Source organism: Microcaecilia unicolor, chromosome 2, assembly GCF_901765095.1.
Source record: "Microcaecilia unicolor chromosome 2, aMicUni1.1, whole genome shotgun sequence".
Lineage (NCBI taxonomy): Eukaryota > Metazoa > Chordata > Amphibia > Gymnophiona > Siphonopidae > Microcaecilia > Microcaecilia unicolor.
Genome location: NC_044032.1, coordinates 267,047,192 through 267,060,537, shown reverse-complemented (window position 1 = coordinate 267,060,537; position 13,346 = coordinate 267,047,192). Strand labels below are relative to the sequence as shown.

Sequence of the window (13,346 nt, the reverse complement as noted above, 5' to 3'; positions counted from 1 at the left end):
GCAATCAGAAACTTCCACTGATTATATTGGGCACTCCTTTTGTTTCACCAGTTTCCTGCAACTTCTTACCCTTTCTGGCAAGGGTCAGAAAGTTCACCTGTAGGGCACCTGTCTTCCTGCCTACCAGTGGCGTAGATACGGGTGGGCATGAGTGGACACAGGTCCACCCAGTGGCAGCATCGCACATCAACATTTCTCCTCCTCCGTGTCATCCCGACATCTGCCTGCCCATCGCTGAACCCCATCCCGCCCAGATGTATCTTATAGGCATCTCTGGAGCCTGTTGTGATTCATTATTGCTGCCTGCACTGGCCTCACAGGCTACTATTGGCATAGGCGGTCGGTGGTCCAACTGTTTGGGGAGGCTAAAGGGGGCAGGGTTAGGGGTGGGGCCAGGGGTGGGGCTTAAATCCATAATTGTCTGATAACACACAGAAAAAAATAAATAAAAATAAAAGTCACAATTAATATCTTTTATTAAATTTAGATATTAGATATGTATCATATGTCATAGAATAAAGTGGTTGCTCAAAGCATATTCTAACCACAATCGCTCAACTGCAAAACACTATGCAAAACTTTGTGCAAAAACACACTCAGAACCTTACTGCACCATAAATATTACACTGGGCAGAACTAATACACCAATATACCACCCATACGGAAAATGCAGACCGTCAACAATATGAAACAAGGGATCATAATATCACAATTCTCATGTAGAGCCACAAAACATCCTAATTCATGTTTAATGTGGGATAAAATGCCATACATAAGTAAATAAATATAAACTTTTAATGTTGAGCACCTGATTCTCAAAGTGGACGTATTCCAAACACTATAATGAAAATAAAACAATCTTTTTTACCTTTGTTGTCTGGTGACTTTGTTTTTCTGATCATGCTGGCCCAGTATCCGATTCTGCTGCTATCTGTCCTCTTAACTCAGTTTCCAGGGCTTCCTTTCCATTTATCTCTTTACTTTCTGCCTTTCTTCTTAATTTCTTGTCCTCGCTCCCCTGCCCCCCCCCTCCAACCATCCATACCCACCCATTGATTCTCTCCTCTCCCCTGCCCCCCCTCCAGCCATCCACACCCACCCACCCATTGAGCCTCTCCTCTCTGTTCCCGGGCAGATTTTCTAACAGGAGCTGCTCATCCAATCAGAGAGCTCTATTGGAATCCAGATTAACATACAGACACTCTAATGGGAATTTTGTCAAAAATACTAGCTAAATCCTTCGTTTTTGGATCAAATTTCACATTTTTGATCAGAGCCATGCCCTAACATTAAGGCTGTAAACATTTCTCAACAATTTTTACCCATAAATATGCAAATGAGAACCTCCCAAAAATGGACTAATATGCATATGGCTTGAGCAAATTTGAGTAGATAGCATACCAATCCCACTTACTAGCACCTAAATTCTGCAATTAGATTTAATGCAAATACTTTTAAAACTTATTTTTAGCACTTTTAAAATTGCAGGGGTCAGTGCAGTCTCTTTGGTATGAAGTGCTCATGTGCAGGAATTCAGCCTAGTTAAATATCTCCATGGCAACCCAGGACACGTCCAGCCAACCCCCCCCCCCCCCTGCTCTGCTCTCCCAGCAGGTAATCAAATTACAACTGGTTACAAAAGGCTAGAGATGGCTTTCACTGCAGCCTGCTGCTATTTAAACCCCCCAGAGCAGCGGGACTCGCTGGAGAACTACTACTTCTACTATTTAGCATTTCTATAGAAACAGCTGATCCATCCTGCTGTGGCAAGCCTCTTATACCGGGCGCCTATGACTATTGACCAGGTCCCACCAGATAGGAAACAGGAAATGACATCAGCGAGGGCAGGATCTGGATAATGGAAGTCTGTAGGGCTGGTGCAGGCAGCAATAATTAATCACTGCAGACACTAGGGACACCTGTAAGGTATATTGGGGAGGAACGGGGTTCAGCAACAGGTGGGCAGATGCTGGGACTCCATGGAGGAGGAGAGATGTTCATGGGTTAGGTGAAAAAAAAAACTATATATTTTTAATATCTCTGGGGTGGGGGGTGGCATGGCATGGAAGGGCCCATCTAAGCTAACTCTGGGCCCATCCAAATTACTGGGTCTGGCTACACTACTGCTGCCTAAAAGTGAGGTCAGCTAGAGGGTTTTATACTATTGATGGTTTAAAGCAGGGACTCTCTAAATCTGATCAAGTCTTACAAATGCCACATTCTCAGGTGGCCTACAAAGGATTTTCTAAAAACCTTACGTGTTTGCTGTTATTGAGGACTGAACTTGAACAAGACTGGAACAGACATCATGAAGTAACACACTGTCTTTATTCTACTTATAAAGTCCTAGATTGCTCACATGTGTTAAGTATGAACTTCAGGTGACTTTTTTTATATATCATGTGTGGACTGAACTGCCTTAAAGACAGATTTGTCCTGTATAAAGCAGGATACCTGATCATTTTGCCAGAGCCTTTCAGAAAATCACAGAGGCCCAGGCAAATGCAAATTAGGAGACTCCAGAGCCCTGGAATTCATAATTTAAAAAACCCCAAAACAATACCCTGATATAGAAGTGTGCAAACTTGTTTATAATTAAGGAAAAATCCAGTAACTGAATTGCTTTCATGTTCAGTTAACATGAAATATTAAACAAACATTTTTTTTTCCAAATGAAGGCCCCTTTTCTGTGTAAGCCCCCCCCCCCCCCAACACCTCCCCTCCGATAGGCCCTGCACTTTATAGGTGAATGATGTGAAAGAGATACTTAGTGAGATGTCACTGAAGTTCTGGAGATAAATTATCTGGATAGAGGGTGATTCTCTTTCTATGAGTGTATGACTTTCCAAGTGGGGTGAGATGAGTTACTGTAGAATACAAAAGTGAAATTGAATCATGGAGTCAATAAAAGATGATAGAGACTGGAGTGGGGTGAGAGCAATGAGTGAAAGATACACCTTTGGCTTAGAAAAATGACTGGATTGGTCTGGTGCAGTGAAAACATGGCGCCATGGGAGACGTCAGGAAACAGGGTCATTGGATGTGCCATGAACTTACTCTACCTCATGTTCTCCACTCAGCCATTAAAGATCTGGTCCTGGTTCCTCAGCATACAACTCCCAGTGATGCCGTGAAGGAGATAGACGCTCTCTATGATGTGTTTCTTGACGTCCAGAAGCGCTGGAATGCACAGGTGAGAAAGTACGCACTCAGGCTCATTTTCGAAAGAGAAGGACACCCATCTTTTGACACAAATCGGGAGATGGGCGTCCTTCTCACAGGGTCGCCCAAGTATAATCGAAAACCGATTTTGGGTGTCCTCAACTGCTTTCCATCGCAGGGACGACCAAAGTTCCCAGGGGCATGTCGGAAGCGTAGCGAAGGCGGGACATGGGCGTCCTCGACCAATAATGGAAAAAAGAAGGGTGTCTCTGACGAACACTTGGGTGACTTGGTTCTTTTTTTTTTTTTTACAACTAAGCCTCAAAAAGGTGCCTGAACTGACCGGATGACCTCCCCTTACTCCCCCAGTGGTCACCAACCCCCTCCCATCCTAAAAAAACAACTTTTTAAATATTTTTTGCCAGCCTCTATGCCAGGCTCAAATGTCATACCCAGCTCCATCACAGCAGTATGCAGGTCCCTGGAGCAGTTTTAGTGGGTGCAGTGCACTTCAGGCAGGTGGACCCAGGCCCCCCCCCCCCCGCCCCACCACCTGTTACACTTGTGGTGGTAAATGTGAGCCCTTCAAAACCCACCAGAAACCCACTGTACCCACATGTAGGTGCCCCCCTTCACCCCTTAGGGCTATGGTAGTGGTGTACAGTTGTGGGTAGTGGGTTTTGGGGGGGGGTTGGGGGGCTCAGCACACAAGGTAAGGGACCTATGCACCTGGGAGCAATTTCTGAAGTCCACTGTAGTGCCCCCCTAGGGTGTCCGGTTGGTGTCCTGGCATGTCAGGGGGACCAGTGCACTACGAATACTGGCTCCTCCCACAACCAAATGGCTTGGATTTGGTCGTTTCTGATATGGGCGTCCTCGGTTTCCATTATGGACGAAAATCGGGGACGACCATCTCTAAGGTCGACCTAAATTTCGCGATTTGGGCGTTCCCGACCGTATTATCGAAACGAAAGATGGCCGCCCATCTTGTTTCGATAATACGGGTTTCCCCACCCCTTCGCTGGGACGTCCTTCGAGGACATCCTCAGGAAAACTTGGGCGTCCGTTTCGATTATGCCCCTCACTGTGTCACCTATCTCTCCTCCTTATAAATATATGGATATATGTATACATTTATTTCCATGACAGAAGATGGTAGACAAAGTCCAAAATGGTTCATCTAATCTGCTCTGTAAGTTGGTGAGGGTTGTAACTACCACTCATTTTTATAAGTGGGTTATCAATTTTTCAGTCTGGGGGGGGGCATTTTACTAAGGTGCACCCAAAACTGGCCTGCGCTGATGAAAGCATGTGTTTTGGATGCATGCTGGTCCATTTCCTGAGTGCGCCTGGAAAAAAGGGATTTTTTGTTGTTGTTGTTGTTGTGCCGGAAAATGGATGTGTGGTAAAATGAAAACCAGCGCACGTCCATTTTTGGCCTGAAACCTTAACACCACCCATTGACTTAGCAGTAAGGTCTCACACGCTAACCGGGCGGTAAGTGTCCAGCGCACACTAACTGCCAATTACTGCCAGGTAAGTGCCCCGTGGTAGAAAATAGAAAATATTTTCTACTGCGTGTTTTGGGCGTGCGTCAAAAATAGATATACCACCCAGGGCATGTGGTAGCTGGGCGGTAGTGCCAATTTGACACACGTTGGACATGCAAAGGCGCCTACACACCTTAGTAAAAGGGCCCCTGGGGGAAGAAGGAGTAGGAACACTTTCATGGCTCAAATCAAAAGTTACAACACCGTGTAAAAAAATAAATTAAAAAAGGTCAATGTTATAAAGAGAGGTCTAACATACTGCAAGTATTTATCTAGCTTTGGGAGCAAACCAGGGAGGGAGAAGGTTTGCATGCTTGATAAAATTCTAGGTGGGCCCTCAGTACGTGGAAGCCATTCAAGATGGGGATGGATAGGTGGTTAATGCTAGTAAAGATATATAGCAATTAAGTTTGTGGAATATTTTGCTACCCTTTATTCTGCAAGGAACAGAGATCGGGGAAGTATAACAAATTTTCTAAGTGCAATGGATTTACTAAAGTTTATCTTCAGAAGTAGAGATATTAGGTTTCAACATTTTTTATTGATGACTAACACATACACAAACATTTTTTATTGATGACTAACACATACACAAACATTCAATTCTGGCATAAACAAAAAGACCAGCATCAAAATGTCCGCAAGTAACCCAGATAAGGAAATCCGTCATCAAACGTTTTGCCCAGTTCCCCCCCCCCCCAATCCCTCCCTTCCCCTCTTTATGCCAACGTCCTTGAATTACACAAGTTGTTATTGCTAAATCGTTTTAACAATGCTAAAGACCAGTGGCGCAGCCACAGGTGGGCCTGGGTGGGCCAGGGCCCACCCTCTTAGGGCTCAGGCCCACCCAACAGTAGCACACATTTAGCGGTAGCTGGTGGGGATCCCAAGCTCCACCAGCTGAAGAGTTTCCCCTGATGTTAACGAAAATGCTACTCTCTACGATACTAGCACCTGCATATGCTCACTTTTCAGTGCATGCCTGCTACAGACTGCCAAGGTGGAAAGAAGCGTTTTCCCACTATCTGAGATATTTTTTTGGTGGTGGTGGTGGGGGAGAACACTTGGTGCCCACCCACTTCTTGCCTAGGCCCACCCAAAATCTGTTGTCTGGCTACGCCCCTGCTAAAGACATGTCCATCAAACCTATAGACAGTCCCTTGGTGATGTTGGCAACCGTCTCCCAATTGGTACAAGTAGAAGTAGAGATATTAAATGCTCCAATTTCAATGAGAGAGTTCAGTTCAAATACCTATTAAGCAGCTGTAAATTGCAGAAAGCTCCAGATCCTCATGGGTTTATGGGGGAGTTTTTGCATTTCAGTTATGTGGTCCCCTAGGAAGCTATTATTCATGAGTAGTGCAGCAGGGAAATTCCCTAGCGAAATTAATAGTGCCTTGGTAACAGCCCTTCCTAAACCTGGAAAGGATACAAAGCGCCTGGAAGCTTAGGGAGGGATTCATCAAGGTGCGATAAAAGTTCCCATGGGATTCAGTAACATGCAGGATCCTGGTACTGCAGGTTGCCAAATCCTGCCTTACAGGAATAACGCTACTTACAATCCACCTTGCAAACAGCCTTATTCCCGTACCATGGTCCAATGCTCCCAGGCTGCATGGAGAAGGTTTCTCCTCAGTCCTCCTTCGATTAAAACCCCCTCCCCCCACCTAGGGGCTACCTGAAAAATAGCATTGGTTGTCTGGGGGAAGGTTCCAGGAGGTCCTCAGAGCCTGGGGTCACACTTAGTCCTGACCACCAAGCCCCTCCACTTCAGCCGATAGCCCAGAGCTCACCAGTACCATCGACCCCGCAGCTGTGATGAAGCGAGAGAGGGAAGCTTCGGAAGCGAGAGAGGGATCCAACTCTGTGCAACTGGAGCTTCAAATCTTGGCACTACCAGTAGCAGTAGCTGTTAGAACGGCGGTTAGAGGCCCTGTGCCTGGTGAGGAGACACCTCCCTTTACTAGATCTATCGCAAAGTTTTGAAACAACAGACACAACTACAAAGGTCTTTTTAAAGAAACTACTATTCAAATCAGCAAACCAAGAATCTGTTTGTTCTTTTCACAAACAGACAACGAGACTCCTGAGGAAGGCACTATGTGTGCTGAGACACGGTACCTTGTTGACTCATCCTCCAATAAAGCTTTTGATTCATATTCAGGGTCTCTGGTCTGTTTTGAGGAGCCTGACTCTGTTCCCACTCCTTGTTTCTGTTCTGAGGAAACATCTCAGACCAGCAACTGTGGCTGGCAGGTTGGATCAAAGATTGACTTTGTAAATTTCTCCTCTTGTTATTCCCTAATGTTTGCAGTTCCATCTAGCTTTAGTTACCCTAGAGGTAATATGGCAAGCAATTTCTGGCCTAGCTAAAGCCATACCCCAGGTAAATGTTCTTGCTCATAATGTTTGATTAGTTCAAGCACAAATTGAGAAATCAAATGTTGACATGGAGACCAACAACACGATTAAATGACTTTGAGCAAGATTGTAAAGAAATAAAAGTTGTTCAAGCATCTGTTATTAAAGATATGACTAACTTGAAGGGGCAAGTGGAAGTTGTTGAAAATATTTCTAGAGCGGCAAATTTACATTTGCTAAAATTTCCGTACTCTAAATATGTCTTTACCTCGTGATATGTTGAAGAAATATCTCATACAGATTTAAGAAATCCTTGAGAGTAATATGCCACCATTTTCTTAGAAACATAGAAACATGACGGCAGATGAAGGCCATATGACCTATCCAGTCTGCCCATCCTCTGTAACCCCTAATTCTTCCTGTTCCTAAGCGATCCCACATGCTTATCCCATGCCTTTTAAAATTCTGGAACAGTCCTCAACTCCTTCACCGGGAGGCTATTCCACGCCTCCACCACCCTTTCTGTGAAATAATACTTCCTTAGGTTATTACTAAGCCTATTCCCTCTTAACTTTGTCATATGCCCCCTCATTCCAGAGCTCTCCTTCATTTGAAAAAGGCTATCTTCCTGTACATAAATGCCCTTGAGATATTTAAACGTTTCTATCATGTCTCCTCTCTCCCTCCTCTTTTACTAGTATTCTATAAACTGCACCTAACTTTAGGCAAGGTTTATAGAATAGCAATAACCCCACATTTATAGGCACATTTATAGAATCTAGTCAAAAGGAGGCAATTCTGGATTACACGCACCTGAGTAAGCTCCCTGGGGACGCTGTGAATTGTTGCCTCTTGCGGGTCCCTCGTCTTGTCGTTCGCGATGGGAAAACACAGGGGGAAGGTAAGGGAGCTTCCCTCGGCTCCTGGGCCCTCGTCAGCATTGAAGCAATCGATTTTACAGTTCCCCAAGACGCCACCGGGACCTCTTTGCACGTCGACTCCTTCTGCAACTGTCGACGCGTTGACGTCGATGGGAAGCGGAGACGGGGCTTCTCTGAGTCCCGGAGACCGCAGAGATCCACCACAGCCAGGAAGTGAACTATTCGCTGCAGCCCAGCCAGTATCCGACACCAAAGGGGTAAATTCGGAGCTGACAGAGGAGAGGACAGCGGTGAATTTGAGTGGGACCTCGGATCCTGTGTTTTCAGCCAAATTGGACCCACCACACCTCCTTTTACCATCTGGTGGAATAAGCATGTGACACTCGAGTCACTGTGGGATATGGTATATAACACTCCTCTATGCAAAGTATGTTAAAAGAAAATACTAACGATATTAAAACTCTTTCAGAAGCAGTTCTGATACAGGCACAGGTGACAGCACAGCAGTCCTCTAAGATTGAAAAAGTGGATACCAAAATTCAAGAAATGGGGTCTTTGGAATCCGTTTTGGTTAAGGATAATAACTTTTTGCACAAATGTTTGGAATACCTTGAAAACCAGTCTCGGAGACTTAACCTTCGGTTCCTTAATTTCCCCAAGTCTCCTTTAATTCCTCCAATTGAGATGGCGAAAAAATATATGATTGACATTCTGGGAATGGACAAATATTCATTGCCTCCCATAACTCGGGCCCATTACATCTGGAACATTAGGGGGACATTGGGAGACCCCCCCCTAGACGAGAAATGGGTGAAGAAATGAACCTTACTTCCTTCCTGGAAAGTTCGCTGGAAGTGATTACCCATAGGACTACAATGTTAGTCACTTTTGTGCTGGAGCCAGTTCGGAACGCTGTATTAAGACTTTCTCTGAGGCATTTAGATGAACTGTTTATGGGCTCCAAGGTTAGGATCTTTCCTGATCTTTCCAGGCCGACACAAGCAAGACGTAGGGCCTTTTTGGAACTGCGTCCCAGAGTAGAAGCCTTGAAAGCAAATTTTGTATTACGTTTTCCTTGTTTATGTACTGTATTGCTTGAGGGCAAACAATTTCAATTTGTAGACCCTAAACAGCTTAAAGATTTCCTAGAAGCTAGAGTTGAAGTGACTGTTACATGCCCTCCTACATAGCAGGCTGGAGTCTGAACTTAGAGGTAGCAATTGTGTAATAATAATTTAATATTTTTGCTTTTTTCCTTTCCTTGGAATCGCTTTTCTTTTTATAGTGGACGCAAAATAGTTCTTATTGTTTCCTCATACTTTTATGTAAAGAGATTTTCTTGTTATTTGAATGTGAATTGTTACATGATTAATAAAGGATAAAAAAAACAAACAAAAAAAAGGAGGCAATTCTATAAGTGGACACCTGTAATTAGCCACCCTGAAGGCATGCGGTAGGAGGCTCTTAAGTTCCATTATGGAATACTAGCATAACCAGAGGCTTTTTAGATGTGGTAATGATAGGAAGAAGTGCAAAAGTGGCATTGTGAGACTCAGTTGTGAAGGGGAGGAAAATATAGACGCTGATAAGGATAAGGCAGAATTGTGGACTAGTGGTTAGAGTGGTGGACTTTGATCCTGGGGAACTGGGTTCAATTCCCCCTTCAGGCATAGGCAGCTCCTTGTGACTCTGGGCAAGTCACTTAATTCTCCATTTCCCCAGGTACAAATAAGTACCTGTATATAATATATAAGCCACATTGAGCCTGCCATGAGTGGGAAAGCACAGTGTACAAATGTAATTAAAAAAAATATATATGTATTCACAGTCTTACTTTTATGAGGAAACACTTTGCTCTATTAGCCCAAATGTTGATATTGCCCCATTTTGATTACTGCAACTCACTTTATTTAGGAATAACATCTAAGTTACATAACATAAGAACATAAGCATTGCCATACTGGGACAGATTGAAGGTCCATCAAGCCCAGTGTCCTGTTTCCAACAGTGGCCAATCCAGGTCACAAGTACCTGGCAAGATCCCAGAACAGTAAAACAGATTCTATGCTGCTTATCATAGAATATTCCGTGGATTTTCCAAAGTCCATCTTAATAATGGCTTGTGGACTTTTCTTAAGTTGCAGAATAAATTACCATTTATTCAGAATACAACAGCGTGGCTGATATTTTGACTTAGAAAATATGACAGTATTTCGCAGTCATTGATAAAACTTCAATGGCTTCCTATTCAGGCTTTTGTGATTTTTAAAGTGTTAGATACTATTTTTCACGCTTCTCATGGCCATATTTCTGAGCATGTGATTAACCTGTTAGAATGACCAATATCCAGATGTTCTTCTCATTTATATGATCCTATTTTATTATCATAACCTCAGTTAAAGGGTTACTTAAAAAACAAATGTTGGAATGTTCATTTTCATATCAAGTGTGTGGAATAGTTTACCTGTGGTCAATACAGTGGGAACAAAGATATTTATCTTTTCACAAAAAATGTAAAGTGTTTATTTTTAACAGATTTTTAATTAAGTAACTATAGGACTTATTGTTGTTATTGAAATTAGTGTTTATTATTGTTTTGGATTGTAATTCCCAATGATTGCATTGATTGCTTTTAATTGTAAACCACTTTGGACATTTTTGCGATTAACAGTCAATAAGCCTTAGATTAGATTAGATTAGATTAAATTTGATGAAAGGCCAGGAGTAAGACTGCAGAAGATAAACACAAATAGGAATGGAAGACCTTGGATGATTTTCAGAGGACTGTGTTCGTGAGGAGCTAGCTAAACTAAAGGTGATAACGCCAGATGGCATACATCCTGGGGTACTGAAAGAAGTTAGGGAAGCTCTGACGGCTCCACTGTTTGACCTTCTCAATGCTTCTCTAGAGTCAGAATCAGTCCTAGAGGACTAGAGATGGGTGGATATGGTCCCTCCACACAAAAAATGGAAGTAAGGAGGAGGTTGGGAACTACAGGCTGGTTAGTCTAACCTCTGAGGTAAGTAAATTCATGGAAACACTTCTAAGAGAGAATAGTGAGGTTTCTAGAATCCAGTGGACCTCAGGACCCAAGGTGGTGTGGCTTCAGTAGAGGCAGGTCTTGTTAGTTAAATCTGATTAATGTCATTGACTGGGTGACTAGAGAGTTGGATCAAGGAAGAGTGCTAGATGTGCTGTACATAGATTTTAGCAAAACCTTTGACACTGTTTTGCATAGACAACTTATAAATAAACTAAGGGGCTCCATTTACGAAGCAACGGTAAGCTCAACGTGGGCTTACCACTCACTAAAAGGGAAGTACCACTGGGCTACTTCAGCCCAGTGGTAGTTCCCTCCCCCAGCCTGTGCCATTTTCTGTGCTGCAAAAATATTGTAATTTTTGTAGCACCGGTGTGTATCCAGCAGTAACCGCTGGGTTAGTGAGGGAGCCCTTACTGCCACCTCAATGGTTGGCGGTAAGTGCTCCCCAAAAATGCCCGCGCCGCACAGCCATTTCTTTAAGAAAAGGGAAACCTACCTTTTACCCTCTGCTGTAAAAGGGGGCCTTGGCGTGTGTCAAAAACATTCACCGATGCCAGCGCAGGCTGCCTTTTGCCGTAGCTTTGTAAAAGGACCCCTAAATGCCCTCAGTATGGGCCTTACAGTGACTGACTGTGGTTAAGAACAAGTTAAGTGGAAGGCGACAAGAGGTTAGTGGTAAATGGAGCTCACTCAAGATGGCCGCTGAACGAGTCAGACGTGTCTGAGAGTCTCCGCTATTACCTGCGATGCCGAAAAGAAGGGGCCGGCCCAATACCGCAGCCTCCCAACGGCAGAACCCTTCGGTTTGTTCTGGACCTATTGATGCTTTTTTTGCAGCGGACTTTGGATCCTGAATTGTCGGAGAGCGGCCTGCTTGCTCAGCCTGGGGCAGATGGAGGTCCTGGGCAGAACTATGGGCTGGAAGTTTCTCTAAGCCCCGACGTAAGAGCTCCTCCCCCGCAGCCTGTGGAAGCAGCTCCCCGATAGCGGCATCCTCAGCCCTCAGTATGGAACAAGTCTCAGGAGCAGAGCAACGGGAGGCAGAGTGTGATCGAGAGGGAATTATGAGGCGTTCAATATTACAAACTCCTCTATCAAATCCGGAAACGGCATTGACAGCATCGGGGGGAGTTAGAAGCTGTAGAAGGAGAAAATCTACTTCAACATACCGAGGTACTGACCACTCAATTTACAATTTCATTAACTAAACCCTCTGAAGTGACTTTGGATGACTTGTGGTCTCTTATTGCTGACTTAGGTAAAGTACTATGCCCACAGGTACAAAAAATAAGTTATTTCTGTATTAGAAGGGAAGATAAAAGAAAATGAGGATGGATTAAAAAACTGTGAATCAACATATTCAAAAACAAGAAAAAGATATTCAGCAAATGCAATTGTTGCAAAGTAACATTGTTAAAGATTTAACGAGTCTGAAGAGGAAGAAAGAAACACTTGAAAATTACTCTAGAAGTAATAATCTTTGATTTATAAATTTTCCTCAAGAGTTGACTGTCTCCCCTCGGGAAATGTTAAAAAATATTAAAGAAATTTGGGGGGTTGGGGAAGAAAATATCCCCCCCCCCCTTTTCACAAGTATACTATCTCCCTACCAAGTCTGATGAACATCAACAGACTTAGAATGCGCAGGTGTTAGATGTTTCTACGTTGTTGGAAACTTCAGATACAGAACAAGTAACAGCAGCCACTTTGGTGGCCACGGTAGTATTAACACCAGATAAAATTTGGATATTGAGAATGTTTTTCAAAAATAAGGAAAAACTCTTTAAGGGTTTAAAAGTCCAAATTTTTCCGGACGTATCAAGGGATACACAGAAAAGACATCAGCAATTTCTTCAAATGAAACCTGAAGTGCTTCAGCTGGGAGCAACGTTTTTCCTTAAATACCCGTGTAAATGTTTGATCAGATACCATTCAACTAAATACATTTATTATGAACCCCTCCAACTTGCAGCTTTCATAATATCTAAATGAAATGCTGGAGGTTGATTTATCCAGTATTGGCTTTTGATTTATAATACAGGATTTAGCCACGTCTGATATTACATAGTAAGTAATTTTCTAGAATCTCCATGGTATAGGAATCTTGGACTCAAATTGTGGACTTGAGTTAGGTTAATAGAAATAATTGTGTATTTTCCTTTATTATTTTTCTTTTTTTGAATTAATATTTTCAATATAACCACACTTTTCTGTACAAGTGGAGTATTGCTTGTTTAATAATGGAAATTGATAAAAAAAAGTAAACGGAGCTCACTCTGAGGAAAGGGATGTTACCAATAGTGTGCTACAAGTTTCGTTTCTTGGGCTGGTTCTTTAAAACATTTTTG

General features: G+C 43.2%; 1 protein-coding gene across 8 annotated transcripts in view; it reads left to right on the top strand.

Moving 5' to 3' along the window:
- Positions 1-13,346, top strand: part of DNASE1L1 (deoxyribonuclease 1 like 1) — a 110,722-nt gene that overhangs the window by 77,030 nt on the left and 20,346 nt on the right. For all 8 annotated transcript variants that reach the window (XM_030194134.1, XM_030194130.1, XM_030194132.1 and 5 more), the window contains one exon: positions 3,081-3,193. In XM_030194134.1, coding sequence (XP_030049994.1) covers positions 3,081-3,193 — 113 coding nt within the window. The remainder of the gene's footprint in view (positions 1-3,080; positions 3,194-13,346) is intronic.